General features: G+C 43.2%; 1 protein-coding gene across 1 annotated transcript in view; it reads right to left on the bottom strand.

Annotated features, from left to right (window-relative positions):
- Nucleotides 1-20,420, bottom strand: part of TBCK (TBC1 domain containing kinase) — a 169,397-nt gene that overhangs the window by 76,051 nt on the left and 72,926 nt on the right. Inside the window, exon 20 of the mRNA XM_056114054.1 lies at nucleotides 10,440-10,525. Within this exon, the coding sequence (XP_055970029.1) occupies nucleotides 10,440-10,525 (86 nt within the window). The remainder of the gene's footprint in view (nucleotides 1-10,439; nucleotides 10,526-20,420) is intronic.

Raw genomic sequence — 20,420 nt, 5'->3', positions numbered from 1 at the left:
ATTGGCTAGGGCTTCAATGACCGCTTCCGTCTCAACAGAATCAAAGGCCTTCTTTAAATCAATGAACGTTAAGCAGAGCGGCATCTTGAACTCCCGAGAAACCTCAATGAGTTTGGTTATCGTGTGGATATGGTCAATGGTGCTGAATCCTTTGCGGAACCCTGCTTGCTCACATGGTTGTCCTTCATCTAGTGTTCTGCCAATCCTATTCAGGATGACTCGAGTGAACAACTTGTAGATGACAGACAATAGATGATTACTATGAAGTAACTAAAATGAGTGAAAAAAACATTCTACTAGTATTTGAAAAGCTCAAAAAGACATTTTTTTTTTCTTTTGCTTTTTGGGTCACACCCGGCGATGCTCAGGGGTTACTCCTGGCTCTGCACCCAGGAATTACTCCTGGCGGTGCTCGGGGGACCATATGGGATGCTGGGAATTGAACCTGGGTCAGCCATGTTGGCTGCGTGCAAGGCAAGCGCCCTACCCTCTGTGCCATCGCTTCAGCCCCAAAGACATTATTTTTGACATCAAAACAGTGCTGGCCATAATCCTCCTGGTAACTAATTAGCAAAAATCAATAACTGATTAAAGCTGAATCAGTTTCTTCACTTGAATATATACCATCTAGGTGCTCATAAGCAGAAGTCATTTCTTCCCAACTAGACGGAATTTGGGTAAGTAAATAGGTAATATATTTTGTCGATCATAAATGCCTGTTTTATCATTCTTTTTATATCTTGCCCCTTTACAATCTAAACTGATATTTAATAGCTTCTTAAGTATCTGAACATCTCCATACACTGCCTGGTACCCGACACAGACAGTAGTAAGAGTTCTGAATACGAGGCTCACTCATGTTTAAATTAAGAAACAGCATTGTATAATGAAATCGCTTCATGCAAATAGAAAGAATATAAAATTAACCTTATTAAGTTAGAGAGATTATTAGCTGCTTCCTGATTTAGAGTTGGAAACTGAAACCAAATGAAAGAAATCAAAGGAGCTTTTACTATTTTCTCCAGATCATGAAATCTGAATGCTTGATTGGACAGTCCGCCAGACGGCTAACGGTCGCTGGGTGAACACTGCCCCCTAGCGACGAAACGAGGGAATAGTATGTTTTAGCAATTCCTGTGCTCTTGCTGTAGACTGGCTGTAGACTCAAAAGCCGAAAATTAACTAGAGAAAGATAGGAACTCATTTAATTTAACTTAATTTTATTTAATAAAATTAATCAATAAATCAATCACTAATTCAATGAGTCAATCAATTAATTTGATTAACTATGGCTCAGAAAATCTTTGGATGAAGCAAAGTGAAAAAGTTTTAAATAAAGGATTTCTGATAAAGAAAACTTAGATGAATCTTTTATCAAATAATTTTGTCAAATGGGATTTTTAAAAACATACACACATTGCCTCTTTCCCTCTTTCATTACTATAAAAGGGAAATCTTTTCACTGACTTTCTTGTTTTTGGGGAAATTTGAGGGTCACACCGTCATTGCTCAGGGCTTCCTCTGCGCTGTGTGCTCTGGGACCCTCCTAGAGGGGATGGTATGTGGTGCCAGGGATGAACTGAGGCCTGTGCCTCAGCATCTCCCTGAGAGACGCCATGTGTCTCCCTGGCCCAGCATGGGGGAGTGTTGCCCTGTGGTAGTCCGGGCTTCCTCCTGGCTGTGTTCAGAGGTCGCACCTGGTGAAGCTTGGGAGAATGTATTTACGGCTGATATCTGAACTGGGGTGGCCTCATACAAGGCGAGTGCCTTATCTCTTGAATCATCTCTCTGGCCCTTAAATAAGGGCTTTAATACTTAAAACAAACAAACAAACAAACAAACAAACAAACCTCAGCAAAACTGTGCCTTTATTCTGCTTTTGCAACCATTACCAAAAAAAAAAAAAGTGACTTAAGTATATAAAAATAATTTAAAAGGTTCACTGAATGCAAAACACCAACGGTTACATTTATTTCCCCTGGACAGCACAGATTATACTGCTTGTGTCTTTTACAGAACCTTTCCTTAATACTAACACAAAAGTCAGATTTTAAACTCTAGAAACTGCCTACACAGATACTTCTCTATTCTTGATTTATAATTTGAGCTGAAACACTAGTGAATAGAAATTAATAATAAAATCACTTGGGCATTCTTGATTGGGCATTCAGTGAAACGGTTCTGAGATGAACATTATCATTTGGGGGAAGAATCAGTCATGCAGAGTGACTTTCAATGATCTCATTGAGCAGTAAAAACTTTTTGAAATTTTTCAGCAGAATTAAATTAAATTACCTTAAATAAAGGACGAAAACCCATGCTATGCAACACATCTTGGGAGGTAGAAAAGTACCCTTGAACTTAAGCAAATGAAAAAGATTCAAAGGGTAAGAAGCAACGTCACCAACTTCGGCAAATATAAAGGCATTGTTATTAGCATAATAACTACCCGGGCAAAGCTTTCATTCACCGATGGAGCAAATAACATACCATTATGGACTATAAATGTTTTCTAAATTTAAACTGTATTAATGTAAGAAACTGTGTAAACATCACAATAACAAGAAGTAAAACACCATCACCAAGAATGGTTGACCCTTAACTCTCACTGTGTACCCGGAACTGAGCTGAACGAATGTTACGCAGCATCTCATGTAATTATCACCATAATCCTAGGAGGTGAGATTCTTTTTACTCAATGCTAATTGTAAGGGAATTACAGACGGGAAAAACTAACTTACATATTTAGTTCTCCAGGTGTGGATTCGAACTCGGGCCCGTCTGAAAGCATTAGCTAGGTGCTTACTCTCCACACAAGTAGTCCCAAACAGGCGTCACAGACACCTGGAGGTCAAGACCTTTCAAGAACCCACAAATTCTAAGCTATGTCACAATGATACTGGGGTATATCTTTGCTCTTTCTTCACTCTGCTAACACTGGGACTAATGGCGCAGAGCCGTTGGCAAGTAAGACCACAGATGTCTCTTTAGTGGAGGGTGAAACAACTGTTAACTTTTTTTTTTTTTTGCTTTGTGGGTCGATAGCACAGTGGGTAGGGCGTCTGCCTTGCACGCAGCCAACATGGCTGACCCGAGTTTGATTCCTCCGCCCCTCTCGGAGAGCCCAGCAAGCTACCGAGAGTATTCGATATGCCAGGCACAGTAACAACAAAGTCTCCAATGGAGACGTTACTGGGCCCGCTCGAGCAGCAAATCGATGATCAACGGGAGGGCCTTTACTTATTTACTTTACTTGTGGGTCACACCAGTGATGCACAGGGGTTACTCCTGGCTTTGCACCCAGGAATTATTCCTGGCAGTGCTCAGGGAACCATATGTGATGCTGGGAATCAAACCCGGGTCGGCCGCATGCAAGGCAAATGCCTATCCGTTATACTATCGCTCCAGCCCCAACAACTGTTAAGTTTATTAGCTACTTCTAAATGTTTATGAAAAGTACAATACAGAAGCCCTTGAAAAAATCACAAGAAACGGCATTCTGCTACTTGAGAGACCGACAGATACTATGCTCTGGGTTTTTGCTTTGTTGTTTGTGCATGTGGCAAACTTTACTCAAAAATGAATGGTGTAAGCTTTTCACTTCAAGCAAAAATTCGAGCTCTCAGGTGAAGGTTAGAGTTTTGGAAAACATCCACCAGCAGGAGGCTGGCAGCTTTCCTGCTGGTATCAGAGGTAGTATTAATGAACGCGATCATGTTGATACTGTATCATGAAAGGTTTCACAGCTCAAAGATCTGCGTAAGTCAGTGAACCAGCATTTTCCAAATGACCGATTCATGACATTACAACATCATTCCTGGGTCAAAGAGCCGTTCCCCGTGCCAGATGGACTGGGGGGGGGGGGGGGTGGTGGGCAGGAGGAGAAGGGGAAAGGTCCCTTACACAGCCTCAGGCTGTGCTTCGAGACCAGCTTTAAGGAGGGACAGTGTGTGCAGAAGGCCCCATGCCAATCATGTCTGGGGAAGAACCCTTTCTTACATCGACTCCAACCCAAACACACTGCAAAAGGCTGAATTCAGAAGTAAGTATGAGAATCCAAGTTTCTTCTGTTAAGCAGAAATTGTAAAAACAACAACAACAACAAACCCAAAAAACCCTGCCATTCTTCCATTGCTTGTTATTTTGGAAAACAATTATTATTATTATTTAAAAACGCTGTTTTTGGTTACTTTTATTAACATGGACTGGCTTCATTATTGTCATTTTAAAATAAATTAATGCACCAAAGTCAAAGGCAAATGAAAACCACTTTTGGACTTTTAGTACTGACTACTGCATGGAGATAATGAGAAGGGGAGGGGCAGTTGGAAATGTGAAGGCCTCCCCCGCCCTCGCCCCCCCCCCCCACCCCAGATGAAGCACAGCCCCATCACCCCCAACAGTCAGGCCCTCAGGAGGCTGAGTCCATGGGAGCTCCTTAAAGATAAAGAACCGGAGATCGGAGGAAGTTCAGGGGCGGGGGAGGCAGACGGGCCTTGGCTGTGGGTGTGATGTGGTAAATAACGCACATTTGGAAAATATGAAAACGGAACTCCTGAACCATATATAGTCTTGTACACTCTCAGGATGACAATATAAAATTCAGTTACATAAAATACTTATTTAAAAAATTCTCAGTAAATATAACAGCAGTAATTCACATGAAACAAACATTCTCTAAGACCCTTGGTAACTTGCTTCTTGGTTAATCGAAGGGTGTACAGATTGGAAATGAAGGCAGGCCACAGTCTATTAAGTGGATTATCTATTAAGTCAGGAAACCTATTGAATTAATTATTTGTATGCATGTGCTGTTAATAAGAAGGAACAAAGCATTATTTCATTGTTCCCTGAGGAACTAAGAGGCGAGGAACTAAGAGGCTTCATATCCCTAAGCTGTGGAACTCTTTCTTTCTGGAAGGGTAGCTGAGCTCTGTGAGAGAAAAAGAGCTATGGGCCTTGATGATCCGGGTAAGCAGAATGGGTGAACAGGGGTGCTAGCAACTATCCGGAAGGTCACATCTGAGCACCGTGCATGAGGGCAGAGGTGAAGGGAGGGGCAGGGTGACGCTGGGTATAGGATAAATTTTTCTAATTTATCCTACAACTGCATCTAGATGGAATCTAAAAGTTCATTGTTAGTAGTCTCTGCTTCAGAGTAAAATCTGAAATTTATGTAACAGTAACAGTACATAGGAACAATGAAACAAAAACCAAATGGTAAATGCATGTGTATTTCTGAGCCTTTTTTTTTTTCACACTTTCTATGGGTGCAAACTCAGATGCCTAGAGAAACTGAAAACTAGAAATTAGTGATAAGCTTTTAAGAAAGCAGCAAATCAGCAGTAGTAGGGGCGTCCCTGATCCACTTGCGGACAATGGTTTTGCAGCGATGCTGAAGTTGTTGGCTTTATCTTGGCAGGGACAGTGGCTCCAAAGGCCTCTACGATGCCTGATGACTGCCCTTATCATCCCCGAAACGGCCCCGTGACAGCTTTTGATAATTTTCAAGTCGAATGTTATTCATAGCACTTCAGGAAAACGGTTTTCTAAAGAATCAAGTATACACTCCTGTTTTCATTCGAAAAGCCTGGTGCATTTTCAGAAGCAGAAACATACACCAAGACAAAACAACAACAACAACAACAATAAAAATTGCCCTGGCTCCATTTCTTTCAGGTGTATTACTCAATCGATTTATATGTAAATCCCACAGTGTCCCGACTAGACCTCCATCACAGCAAGGCTAGGGCAGCCCCAGCAAACGAGCAGTGAGCAGCGAAGATCAGGATCTTGTCTGCAAGGCGAGCCTGTCCTTAGTGCAGGAAGATTAATGAGGCTGACTCAGATGGAATTAGTCCTGGGCAAGAACCGGGGTGCAGAGATCTCATTAGCAAGCACCCTTGTGGAGGGGCGCACCTGCAGGGTTACAGACAGGGATGGTCCCTCAATAATCTTTGAGGGAGGCTCTTGAAGGCAATAATAGTAACACAGAAAGAAAGAAAGAAAGAAAGAAAGAAAGAAAGAAAGAAAGAAAGAAAGAAGGAAGGAAGGAAGGAAGGAAGGAAGGAAGGAGGGAAGGAGGGAAGGAGGGAAGGAGGGAAGGAGGGAAGGAAGGAAGGAAGGAAGGAGGGAAGGAAGGAAGGAGGGAAGGAAGGAAGGAGGGAAGGAAGAAAGAAATGAAGAAATGAAGAAAATGGAATGTCAGACAAACAACTGAAATGTAACCAAAATGAATACTACTAATATTTTTACTAATATAAGTATTCCTAATGGAGAATAAAAATATTCTCCATTTCATCCCAGCCCCTCAGCTCTTTTTACTTCATAACAACACTTTTCCCCTAAAAGCCATCACATCTCTTTTCAAATAAATGCTTGAAAAGAGTCTCGGTCTTGAGAAATACGAAGGCAAACTGAAGCTCAGGTTAGGAGATTTTCTTATTAACATTTTAACTTTCTGGGTTATAAATATTTCACTCTGCCTGTCCATCTGTGACACGAGTGGAGTTACAGAAGAAGGATTTTCTCCAGTTTGAGATCAATTTTCTCTTCCCCCATCTCGCTGGGATTTACTGTAGGTGACTCGAAATTGATAAGGTTGTTCCCTGAAGAGTGTTGAGACATACATGAAGCCATTTCCCAGGAAGGCTTGTAAACGTCTTACTGATTTCCACTCACCGTGATTAGGGGTTGCTGTGGGCACCGGAGGCTGTGGCCAAGGATGCTAACTTTTGCCACGTGCTGCACTTTGCCATCCCACGGGAAGTGTTCTCCAACCCACGTGAAATACGAATGTCCCACAAAACTAATCACATGATAGACAGAGGTATCATTTTCACAATAACATTGGCATTGAGGCATTTTAACAAGAAGTTCTAGGAAAATACCCATAACTATAGGAGGCATCATAACAGAGGAAAGCATAACTACAACAAAGATAACTGCAGTGAAATTCTGAATTATTAACTCTTCCTGCTCAGCAGCCCACTTTACAAATACCATGCATGCTCCCCACCCAGATTTCACAAATAATTTACCACAACTGTTTCAAAAACATTCCTTTCTAGTCATTATAGCACGTCAGCAATAGGATGGAAAATTCACTTGAACCACTTTTCAATAATAATTTTGTTTTTTTCCCCTTTTGGGTCACACTTGGTGGTGCTCAGGGGTCCCTCCTGGGTTCTGAGCTTGAAAATTATTCCTGATGGTGTTCAGGGGGCCATATGGGATGCTGGGGATCGAACCTGGGTTGACTGCACACATGCAAGACAAATGCCTTACCTGCTGTACTACTGCTCTGGCCCCTCTAACTCTGTCTCTCTCTCTTTTAATTTTATGCTTCAACTTCCTAAAACTTATAGAAGTCTTTCTATAAGACAGGAATGATAAATACGGCATTCCACACTCATGTCTTCTTGTCCTAATCTAGATTTTATTTCATGCATTGTGTGGAGTTGTGTTTGACTTCTCCAGACCCCTCAAGTACTTCCCAATGGTAGGAGAACCATTTATTCCATGCTCCTATCTTCTTAAGTTCATTTACAGAGCCACTGGGGTCATCTATCAGATTCTGTAGATAGGGGAATCTGTTGTTTTATTTTTACTAATGTAGGCCTTTATTTTATTAAATATCTATAAATATGTTGTATCATAAAGTAGGGCTGGAGCAATAGCACAGCAGTAGGGCGTTTGCCTTGCACGCAGCCAACATGGCGGACCCGAGTTTGATTCCTCCGCCCCTCTCGGAGAGTATCTCGCCTGCACGGCAAAGCCTGGCAAGCTACCCGTGACGTACTCAATATGCCAAACACAGTAACAACAAGTCTCATGATGGAGACGTTACTGGGCTGCTCGAGCAAATCGATGAACAATGGGAGGACTGTGACTGTGACCATGATCATAAAGTAACTGATTTTTATTATCATCACAGTTTTTCTTTCGATTAATATTTGTCTGATATACTTTATTATCTCCTTTTGCACATTTGCCTGAATTTTCTATTTACCTCTTATAAAGAGCTTATAATAGATTTTGTAATTGGTGAAAATTTCCACTGTTAGGCAATCTTTGTTTACGTTCTAGGCTTTTCCTTTTCTAACAGGATTGGTTGACTTTTGTTCATTACCTCCCCCCTTCTACTAGCTTAGAAATTACACATTCTTTCTCCAGTGTTTTAGTGATCACCATTACAACTTTTTTAATAACATTCTTGCCCTTCTGCATTTCTCGTGAGCAAAAACAGTGACTTTATTTTGTTCTAGATTAGCTTTTCAAATGGGATCAGATGAAAATCAGACTTGGAAAACAGACACAGGATCTCCCTCTGTAGCAAAGGGCAGGTCACATACAATTGGATCTCTCATTTTTTCTGACTGTGGCCCCCTTTTGACCTTGCTTCCTTCCTGTGCCCCCATTCTACTGATTACCCCACTAGTCTTGTGCCAAAGCCCCCACCCCATATACTGGGTTTCACCTGGGGTCCTTTGGGGATAGGCTAATGCTCACAGGGGTCTGGGGCATATGGTCGAGAAATGCTGATGCATAGGCCTTAAAGAAAAAAACTGCTTTCTCTGAACATCAAACCCAGGATTTCTTTTCTATAACACAGTCCACTGCTTATGCAACCCTCTAAGATGTCTCTGTGGGATCTGGGGGGGATGGAGAACCAACACAAATACGCCGCGGCCAAACCACTTGCTGTGCGGAGAGAGTGACCTCTGCTCCTGCTCAGGAGCCCTGCTCTGCTGCCCATATTCAGGAAAACAATGCGGGCTCACTTTTGAGCTCTCACATAAGGTAAAATCAGGCCCTAGGTCTGAAAGTTCCCTCACTTGACCTCCCAAAATAATGAGCATATTTATTTCACCCTCAAATGCTACAAAGAGACACAAGAACAGTTTTAGCCTGAGTTACCACCAATTATTTTTTTCTTTTACCTTTTATGTTATCATGACTTAGTTTTATTTTCAGATTTCTATTGCCTTTTCCCAGTTGACTCTAAGTATAAATGTGTGCCACTGTTTAGATTTACAAACTTGTGAGGATGCGATGATTTTCTTGGAGAGGGTGGAGCTGTGCCAAGCACACAGTAAACACTTAACCTGTGCCCACATCATTAGGTTTTAACAATGTGGTTTCTGCTACCCAATGCTCACTACACTGTGGTCATTCAGGGTGAACCACCGTCAGAATGAACCACCGACCACGGTCAGTCTTCTATGTAGTAGCAAGTACAAGGAGCTGCTCTTGTAATTTTGAAAAATAATTATTCCTCCTTTAATGCATCTTACCTAGTGTCATTTATCCTAAAAGCACAGCTGAGCTGTTATCTTCATAATTTCTTTACTTCTAGCCAATAATATATACATGCACACCTCCTATGATCTTACACACACTGAAACATTCTAATGTAAGTGATTTCTCCAAAAGTCCAGAGGCATGTGATTCTGCAGATGTTAAGGATGGTGACTTTAGGTCTCAGAGAGCTGACGCGGGATAGAGTGACAAAAAGCGATAAAGTGGGACCAAGCACAGTCAAGAGCCTCAGTCTCAATTCCCCTAGTGGTAAGACAGCCAGAGAGACAGAGATGACAATGATGGAACTCAAGAAACTCAGAGGCTCAGCTCTGTGACTAGTCTCTGTGAGGCAGCCCTCCCACTCCTGAACTTCTTACCCATTAACTTGACAGTTACCTCCTTCCTACAACTTACAGGTTTATTCTGAAAATCAAACAAACTAATGTTTATTAAAAAATTCTTAACTAAAGCAGTTTGCAAGAATTTATAGAATCCATGTCATTGCTATTTAAATGCAATGAATGTTAGTATAAGCATTTTTCACTCCTAATTTTGACCACCACTATACTGGTGTTTGGGCCGTAAACCTCAAGGGGAAAAGGCATGACCAGAAAACAGAAGGTAACAATAACTCTAGCTGAAAAAGCATCTTTGGAGGTTTAAAAAAACCTTCGATGCTGCATTCCAAGTGACCTTTCAAACCTCCCTGGCACATTCCAGGAAGAAGAGAAGGCCAACTCACGGCCTTGCCAGCTCGGGGTGGGCAGAAGGGGACCCTGAGTCCAAGCCTGAGACAGCTGCTGAGCAGCTAACGGAGCAAGACAAACTCTGGCCAAGTTCACGGTGAGCTACCAAGCAGAGCACAGAAGCAGCTACTTCAGAATCCAGAGTCTGCATTTCCCACTGTTTCCAAGATGCTGTCGAAATACCTCAGGTACTTCCGCTCTACTGAGAGTGTGAATGCGGATGGTTGCTCCACAGATCCTGACAACTGTATCTGAGAGCAGGACTGGGCATGAACCAATTTCTCTGGCAACAGGACTTTAAAAAAAAAAACACAAACAAACGCATTCTCTGTGCCAGTGATTTCTGTTTCCCTGTCTGTCCCACGGTCTGTTAATGCAGCATGTACTTACATCGGGAATAAATCCGATCTCATTGAGATGGTTGCTCAGCTCGGGATCGTGAAACGCGATCATCTGGGAGAACACGGTCAGGTACTCTGAAACGATGACAGAGTTTACAACAGAATCATCCTGATTCCACAGTGTCTCAAGGAGGTTGAATTCATGGAAATTAGTTGGACTGACATCTTACAGGAGATCTCATTTTTTCCATGAAGATACACTTTAATAGATCATTTACCTTTTATTGTCATCACTTAATCACTTACTGCTAATTTTTAAGCAAACATACCTCAAAGGCAATGGCACTCATTGTCAGTGCTAAAACTTATTTCCTGAATAACAAATCATACATGTGATGCATGATGTCTTCCTAGTATATTCTGTGAACACATTTCTCCAGGCATACTAAATGTCTTTCACTTAATGTATGTTAAGAAAGTATAACAGATACTTAAACAACATTTTATAACAGTCACACCTGGAATAATTAAGCTCAGATTGGTTTATCTAGACTGAGAACAGCATTGGTTCCAGTTCTGCTGGATTTCCATCTCAGACTCTGTATTTGGAACATCCAGGCTACTTGGACAGTCAGCAAATGTATTACTACATGACATGGTAGGTAATATAAAATAGCTGTGATAATTCAATTCTGATACTAATTCACTGGGTTCAGTTAGAATATGAGGCTAATGTCGTTAGTGTTCCCATTCTTTCAGCAAATTGTCATTCTTGCCAATTTAGTCACTATGTACTGAAACGACAGTGTCGACCATTCACTCCATTTACTCATATTTTCACGAATTAAAACACAAAATTATCACATATTTCAAAGAGCTAAATTTTTAAATTATTTTTTCTGAGAATGAAATTGCAATCACACAATGGAAGATTTCATTTAATTTGGAGGTAAAAGAGTGGGGAAAGGGGTCCGTTTGATAATGGGAAAGGCACTGGCATTCTGGTGGTGAGTGTGGTGAGGCATATATTCAGGGGTGAAGCTGTGCCCCCAGCATTTACAAATTATTATAAACCAAGGATAATTTTAATTAACAAATAAAGTAGGACCCAGAAAAAAAGATTAATTAATAAGTTTAAATCCTTCCTTCAATAAAGTGAGAGGTCTATTGCTTGAACAAGTCATGTGCTGAAAATAGCTTCTCAGAAGAACGTCTGCTGTTCTTTTGCAGCGTTTCAGGGCAGGATGGGAAATGTTGACTGTCGGTTTTGTGCCGTGCAGCTTCAGCTGTAGTGCTGTTCTCGTTGCTGGGAATAGCCCTGCACACCAAACTCTTTTATTTGAAAATCCTGATGCATATTATTGGTATAAAAATCCCCACCTGAGAGGGGGAGAGTTAGGTGACAATGCAGGCAGTGAGTGGCGGGACTCTGAGTGACCTGCTCTAGGGGTTGGGCCAGACTGTGTTGTGCTGTCGCAGAACAGGGCAGAGCTAGACTGAGCTGGAGCCTGGACAGGAAGGGCACCAGACGATGAACAACTCGTATGGTCGTGCGGAACTTAAACAGGATGGAGCAAACAAAGACTCCCAGCAACAAGGTACCCCCCCCCCCAACCACTCCTGAATCCCAAGTCACATCCCTCCTGCCTCAATATATCTGTTGCACAGCAACCAACTGAGAAACTCCGTTCTACTCCTCTTCACCTCTGTGACCTGCAAGTCTGCTACACTGCAGAAATGTTCCTCTGTAAGTGCTCTTATATTCAGCACCATCATTTCCGGTGGCTGCCTAACGTTAATGCCATTGACATTAATGAATTAATTAAATCTCCCAGCTTTTTATTTTTCCTTAAAGACTCGGTGTGCTTGATTGAGCAAACTCCATTACAACAGTTTTAAGTCATCTTGCTCATTTTCCTCAAGTTTGCTTTGAATGGCTACAACGCATTTGACGATTCTTTGCTACTGTAAGCACCACTGCACACTTTAGAAAGGGGAAGATCACAGCCCCAAGGAAAGGAGGACTTGCTGTATTCAGAACCACGAGGAGCCTGGACTCCAAACCCATGTGAGGAAGGGTCTTGCATGACACCTCTTCTTGATTTGAGACTCATTTTATTGCGACAGAACTCTCTGGCCATAGGCTGATTTTTTCTTCTGAGAAAAAGGGAGGTACATTTACATCAGTTGCAAGAATTACAGATTTAAGGAGACTCAGGACAGACCTCGAGGCCTGGGGAACTTGAGGGTTTAACTAGTTTTCAAAGTTTCTCCCCCTCTACTTTGTGATGGTCTGTTTCTAGGTCTAATGTCCCCAGAAACTAGGGTATGTTCCGGCAACAGCATTCACTCTCAACTGTTTGCTGAAGCAGTCACTGACTTTGACTTCAGGCTTCTGTTAAACCGGAAAAGCAGGTCTGAAGCAGTTCTCCAAAGTTCTCTCCCATTTATTAACTCTCATTCTTACCTGAGCCTGATAAAAGAGAATTACTGTACGGGATTACATAGCTCATAAAAGATCTACTGGAGAAATCTAATATCTCATGAAAACATTTTCCTGGTGACAGCTACTGGATTTCTGTCACAGATAAAGTGTGTTAGAACTTTGTACATGCATAGCACAGACACATAAATATACAGAAATACATGCAGGTATTTCTTTTAAATGTAATTATTATTTCATAATAATTTAATGGAGATTAAGGCCTGGCATGGAGTTTGGTTGATCAAGACAAGTTTTGAATGAGATCACTTAATCACTTAAGTGATCTCATCACTTAACTTCCTGTTAATCGTCGATTTAATCGTGTGGATATGGTCGATGGTGCTGAATCCTTTGCGGAACCCTGCTTGCTCTTTTGTCTTCCTTCGTTGTGGCAGCCTAGGTCGGCCTTGAGATTTTGTCGGCCTCTCCTTTCTCATCCTTCTCAGTGCTGCCATGTCGGTGAAGCCTTCAGGGTCAGGTGAATGAGACCAGTTGTAGTTACTGGTTTTGGCATATCGAATACACAGCGGATAGCTTGCCAGGCTCTTCCGTGCGGGCGGAATACTCTCGGTAGCTTGCCAGTCTTTCCGAGAGGTATAGAGGCTTTTGGGGTGACCTCTAATCACCCTTGTAGGTGTTACCATATTTGAACCCTATCAAATATGGTACGACAATTCCAGAAGACGGGTATTTAGTGTCTTATGATGTGTCGCGCGGCCGCTTGCGGCCGCGCGGGTCCGGAAAGCGTCCTGGAGTGTGGCGACGGCTGGGTAGTGGAAGTAGTGTCGAGAGTGGAAGTCTGCCAGTGGGATATTTATCTGGGTAGGGTGGGTCTCCTGTGCACAATTCGATCCCTGGGTGGTTGATGGAAGCAGACAGGGCAGGGTAGGGTGGGGCTCCTAATTAGAATCCCTTTGTCACCTGTGGTGGTGGGAGCAAGCAGAGAAGCTCTGTCCCTGGGTCCGCCGAGCCTGGAGTCCAAGGTCTCAGAGAGTTCCGCTTACCTTGTTCTGTGGGTCTTCAGTTGTGCGTGGGTCTCGGCCGGAGCGGCCGCGCGGGTCCGGAAAGCGTCCTGGAGTGTGGCGACGGCTGGGTAGTGGAAGTAGTGTCGAGAGTGGAAGTCTGCCAGTGGGATATTTATCTGGGTAGGGTGGGTCTCCTGTGCACAATTCGATCCCTGGGTGGTTGATGGAAGCAGACAGGGCAGGGTAGGGTGGGGCTCCTAATTAGAATCCCTTTGTCACCTGTGGTGGTGGGAGCAAGCAGAGAAGCTCTGTCCCTGGGTCCGCCGAGCCTGGAGTCCAAGGTCTCAGAGAGTTCCGCTTACCTTGTTCTGTGGGTCTTCAGTTGTGCGTGGGTCTCGGCCGGAGCGGCCGCGCGGGTCCGGAAAGCGTCCTGGAGTGTGGCGACGGCTGGGTAGTGGAAGTAGTGTCGAGAGTGGAAGTCTGCCAGTGGGATATTTATCTGGGTAGGGTGGGTCTCCTGTGCACAATTCGATCCCTTGTTCTGTGGGTCTTCAGTTGTGCGTGGGTCTCGGCCGGAGCGGCCGCGCGGGTCCGGAAAGCGTCCTGGAGTGTGGCGACGGCTTGTTCTGTGGGTCTTCAGTTGTGCGTGGGTCTCGGCCGGAGCGGCCGCGCGGGTCCGGAAAGCGTCCTGGAGTGTGGCGACGGCTTGTTCTGTGGGTCTTCAGTTGTGCGTGGGTCTCGGCCGGAGCGGCCGCGCGGGTCCGGAAAGCGTCCTGGAGTGTGGCGACGGCTGGGTAGTGGAAGTAGTAGTGGGTAGTGGCCTTTGATTCTGTTGAGACGGAAGCGGTCATTGAAGCCCTAGCCAATCAGGGCATACAAGCCCAATACATCAGGATCCTCCGTGAGCTGTATTGCGGATTCACTACCAGGATCTCACCATTCTACAAAGAAGTGATTGTTGATGTCAAGAGAGGGGTGCGGCAGGGTGATACCATTTCACCAAAACTCTTCAGTGCCACCCTCGAGAACATCATGCGACGACTGGAATGGGAAGGAATGGGAGTGAAGATAGATGGTCGGCAACTACACCACCTCCGCTTTGCTGATGACATTGTTTTAATAACACCAAACATCAGCCAAGCGGCACAAATGCTGGCCGACTTTGACCGTGAGTGTGGAAAGGTAGGACTACAGCTGAATCTTACGAAGACAATGTTTATGAGAAACAGCCTTGTTCCTGACGCCCCATTCGCTCTCAATGGAACGACCATCTCCGAATGCAACAGCTATGTGTACCTAGGTCGAGAGGTCAACATGACAAATGACCTGGCACCCGAGCTGCGCAGGAGGAAGAGAGCGGCTTGGAACGCCTTCAAGAACGTCGAAGAAATAGCTAAGAGGACGAAGAACCTCCGGCTCCGGGCACATCTCTTTGATTCCACTGTTCTTCCTGCATTAACATATGCCTCAGAGACCTGGGCCCTACGCAAACAAGATGAGAACGCCATTCAGGTCTCCCAAAGAAGAATAGAAAGAGCTATGCTTGGAATATCACGTTTCACTCAAATGAGAGAACGAATCCGGAGTTCTGACATCCGTCGACGATCAAGGATCAGGGACGCTGTCTCATTTGCCAAGGTGTCGAAAATCAGATGGGCTGGTCACGTAATGAGATTTAAAGACGACCGTTGGACTAGAGCTGTTACTGATTGGATTCCACGGGATGTCAAGAGACCGCGTGGCCGCCCACCTACCAGATGGTCAGACTTCTTTGTCAAGGTCATGAACGATCGGTTTGAGGCCCTCCATGTTCCCGGAGCGAAGAGATGCCATTGGGCTACACTAGCACGCGACAGGGACAAATGGAGACGTTACTGGCGCCCGCTCGAGCAAATCGACGACTAACGGGAAGTTAAGTGATTAAGTGAAGTGATTAATCGTCGATTTGCTCAAGCCGGCACCAGTAACGTCTCCATTTGTCCCTGTCACGTGGTAGTGTAGCCCAATGGCATCTGTTCACTCTGGGAACATGAAGAGCCTCAAACCGATCGTTCATGATCTTGATGAAGAAGTCTGACCATCTGGTAGGTGGGCGGCCACGCGGTCTTTTGACATTCCGTGGAATCCAGTTGGTAACAGCTCTAGTCCAGCGGTCATCTTTAAATCTCATTACGTGACCAGCCCATTTGATTTTTGACACCTTGGCAAATGAGACAGCGTCCTTGATTCTTGATCGTCGACGGATGTTGAACTCTGGATTCTTTCTCTCATTTGAGTGAAACGTGATATTCCAAGCATAGCTCTTTCAATTCTTCTTTGGGAGACCTGAATAGCGTTCTCATCCTGTTTGTGTAGGGCCCAGGTCTCTGAGGCATATGTTAATGCAGGAAGAACAGTGGAATCAAAGAGATGTGCCGGAGCCGGAGGTTCTTCATCCTCTTAGCTATTTCTTCGACGTTCTTGAAGGCGTTCCAAGCCGCTCTCTTCCTCCTGCGCAGCTCGGGTGCCAGGTCATTGGTCATGTTGACTTCTCGACCTAGGTACACATAGCTGTTGCATTCAGAGATGGTCGTTCCGTTGAGAGCGAATGGGGCATCAGGAACGAGGCTGTTTCTCATAAACATTGTCTTCATAAGATTCAGCTATGCCTGGGCAGGGCGAAGCCAGAGGAAACTCTGGTGGAGGTCCGTAGCGGTCCTGATGTGCAAATCGGTCGTCCGACCTGGGTATAGGGGCAAAAGACTAATCGAACCATCTAGTAGCTGGTTCCCTCCAAAGTTTCCCTTGAATGAGATATTATTTAATTTGCTATATTTGTAAACATTTCTTTTAAAAGAGGTATAAAGAACTAACAAAATTGCACCACATCATATTTTGAACTAGTTTTAAAAGTGCACCTAACAGTTCCTACAGCACATTATTTTGGGGGTGGAGGATTGGGCCACATCTGGTGGCTCTCAGGGGTCACTCCCAGCCATGCTTAGAACATGCAGTGCTGGGGATCAAACCCAGGTCTTTGGGATGCAGAGAACATGTTCCATAGAAAAATAGAAATGCAGTGACCTTTGATTTGTAAACCATGTCAGACATTTAAGGGTAGCTACAAAAGGAAAAGGATGAATGAGCAGATATCATCAAGTCTGCCAGGGATATTACTGCTGACTCCAAATGTTCATGAACACTCTAGTTACTATTCATATTAATGCAGTTGTGTACAACTATAGTTACAAAATAACTACAAAATAGTATTTTCTAACAGGTTTCTTGTATAAGGGTAAATGCTATTTTTCACACATACACACACAAAGTAGCAAGGTGTTTATGAAGCCTCCCCTCAAATGTCGAGTGGGAGTTTAGTAGTTGCACAAAATACTGATATAAGGTCTTTGTATTTTATTGAAATTTTATATCTTTGCATTCTTTGCACTGAGATATAAAATGAACAAAAATAGCCCCCTTCTCTTTTAATGATCTAATAGTTCTTATTCCTCTCCTTCTAAAGAGCTTCTTTATTCTGTATTTTAAATGATAATCTCCCTAATGAATTAGTGTAAGAATTTTATATGACACGACCATGAATATTTGTATAGCTGCTTATAAAAGTTATCCCCTGAAAAATCAGTACAAGGATTTCATATGATACTACCATTACTTGTGCAGCTGCTTATAAACAGGTTTGCTTTCAAAAAACTTTTCATAGAACAGATACAGAGACATGATTTTGGAGTTCTGTATGATTATCCTTAATTTTCCTTTCTTCCCCCTCCCTCTTAGCTGGGAGAGAGAGGAGATGAAGTTTAAAGCAAAGGCTTCCTGAGCTCACAGATCTTAGGTGGCATTCTCGGCTCTGTATCTGTTATTTTCCATCCGGCTGCCAGTTTATCCTGAGATGGTAATGATTGATAAATATGCAGAGTCGTAAATCTCTCGTCAATGGAAATATGCTCAAACTAAACCATTTGGTGACATTTTCACTCGAAGCACTCAAAACAAGTCAAAGTTATTTGACTGCAAATAAACTCCCAATCGCTCAGTTCCCGTCACAAAGCCTGCCAGCTGAGAAATTTGACTGTCTACAGTCACTAGAAGGAGCATCTTTGGTTCAAATGGGAGGTTGTTCAAAAGAAAGGCAAAGAGGGAAAAAGGTAATTCTGAGTGAGGGTTACTGTTATGATCATTTTCTTTTCTGTTCACGTATGTAGCTCAGGTTAACCAAAGGAAAGCCTGGAGCAGACAAGGAGGCTAGTTCCATGGAACCCAAGCCTGGCACGCATGAGGCCCTGAGTCTCATCCGTCACTGCCTGGCCCAGCACTCCAACTTGGCCCTGGTGGCTTGGCTGTAGGACCAGCACATCGTGGGCTGGATCCCTGTCTATTCCCACAGACACAGCTACATGCAAAATAATAAATGGTTTTCACAGTATTTCTAGTAAAGGTAGAATTAAGTCTATCTCAGAAATAAAATCCCCTTAGGTACAAAACGCAGTACATTCGTGGCACGGGCATGGCTGGATGCTCACTGCACTCTCCCACTCTCCCGACACCCTAGCCATATCATCCCTGCCGGAGACGGGTGCTGAGTTGGAAGCACCCAACATCGGGCTCTCAGCACCCTCCCCAGCACCACACACACACACACACACACACACACACGCGCGCGCGCGCACGCACGTGCGTGTGCACGCTCCTCCTGTTACTGCGAGGTGAGAGGAGTGTGAACCTTTATCATACTGGCACCTGAACAGTGGAACTTGGGTTCTTGATATCTATCTTCCTTCCCTCTCCTCAAAGCTGGCTGCATGTCTGTGTGTAGCTTGACTGTCCAACCACAGTCATCTGGGAGAGTCCCAGTTGCTCTCTGCAGACTCTGTGGCACAGAGTGTTCTTCTTAATGCTGCCAACACACCACAATTTAGCAGCTGAGTTCTCAGAGCCGTGGGTGGCACTGCGGTATGGAGAACAGACTGCTCCTACCCACAAAGGATTGCAAAATAGATGTGGCTAACAGAAACCTGGAGACATTTCCACCCACTTTTATTTTCCAGAGTCAGAGAGTATTTCCTTCTTATCTTTCTGACTGTGGCCACCTCATCTTCCAATGGCAACCGGGTGAATATGCCTCGGCTTTATAAACAGTCCAAGAATACGTTTCATGTGATGCCAACATTCCAACGGCTGTTCTTGTGAACAACGTACAGTGGCACGACTTCAAAGGCAGGTTGAAGAGCTCTGCAGGTCAGCTCTCCGGGCAGCCCTTCCTTAAGTGCCAGATGCTCGAAATGCAGTTGGGTTTCCAGAAGTCTGGGCTTCCATGCTTAACAAGATGGCTGCCTCCCTCTCCCCTGGCCAGAAGCTGCCTTCTTCCCTCTTCAATAGCTTAAGGAGTCTGTTCTGCAAATAATACGCCAGTTTCCAATATGCCTGAATCTCTAATCAATATATACTTCAAATCCCCTCTATCTCTTTAATCCAACGAGTACCCTAGGATTATGAATCTAAGAGCAATATGAGTAATGTTTGGTAGTCTGGAGGGCCAACCTTCAGCACGGTGAGATAATCAGCCAACTCTGTTTAAAGTTCTCACCTCGGAGTTCTTGAGCAACTCAATGATAATGTTACGGGGGGATAATCTGATCAAATGTGATGAACACACAGTGCCACTTTAAGTTGTTTAAAATTTGTATAATTTCTAAGAGATAAACTGTACAGATAAAAACTGCAAATAAAAAGAATGTTGGATAGATATCATAAAAAAGCTGTTGGGTGTCTGTGTGACCAATAGTATATCTATCTAAAATAAAGAATTATAAAGCGATCCCCCCACCTTTCAAACATTAAAATGTTATTGAAAAGCTACGATAGTAAACATCATATAATGACATAATCATTATACTCGTAATTATAATAATGATGGTAAAAATAGTAATAATTATTGTAATAGCAGCAAAATAATATCAATATGTATTACTGAATTTAATGTTTTTACATGTCAGTATTTACATATTTTAGGTTTAATTCTTATAATAATCATTATTTTAAACAATGATAATCAATATTTTAAACAAAGAATTATTAAAATTCTTATAATAATCATTATTTTAAACAATGATTATTTTAAACAATGGAGACTGATACCTAGTAAAATTTTTGATTATTGTCCAAGATTCATAAAGCAACAAGCATAAATTTGGGCTATTTTTGAGTCTTGGGCTCTGAAGGAGGAAACACATTTCTAAAATTTTTTTTTTTAGAAAGATGGAATATTTTGGGGGTGCTAAAGCATGGGGGATGAGTTGAACAAGAAATGGTGCTATATTCTATTTATTTATACAATAAAATGCTATTCCAAGGTTTTACTAATTCACAAGGGGCTGACCCATGATGGGTGAAGCTTTTTGTTGAAAACGTAAGAATGAAAGAGAGAGCTGGACTTTTATTTTCTTGGAACAGCATGCCTATGCTTGTTCTGAACTGTGATCAGACACTAGTCACTGACACCATAAATCTGTGTGGACTTGGAAGAAGGATTAAATTTGATCTCCACAGAGTTTTGGGTGAGGGATTATCACCGTATTTTATT

Source organism: Sorex fumeus, unplaced genomic scaffold (genome assembly GCF_029834395.1).
Source record: "Sorex fumeus unplaced genomic scaffold, SorFum_2.1 ptg000024l, whole genome shotgun sequence".
Taxonomy (NCBI): Eukaryota; Metazoa; Chordata; class Mammalia; order Eulipotyphla; family Soricidae; genus Sorex; species Sorex fumeus.
Note: the sequence above shows the minus strand (reverse complement) of the source record. Positions and strands in the feature narration are given on the sequence as shown.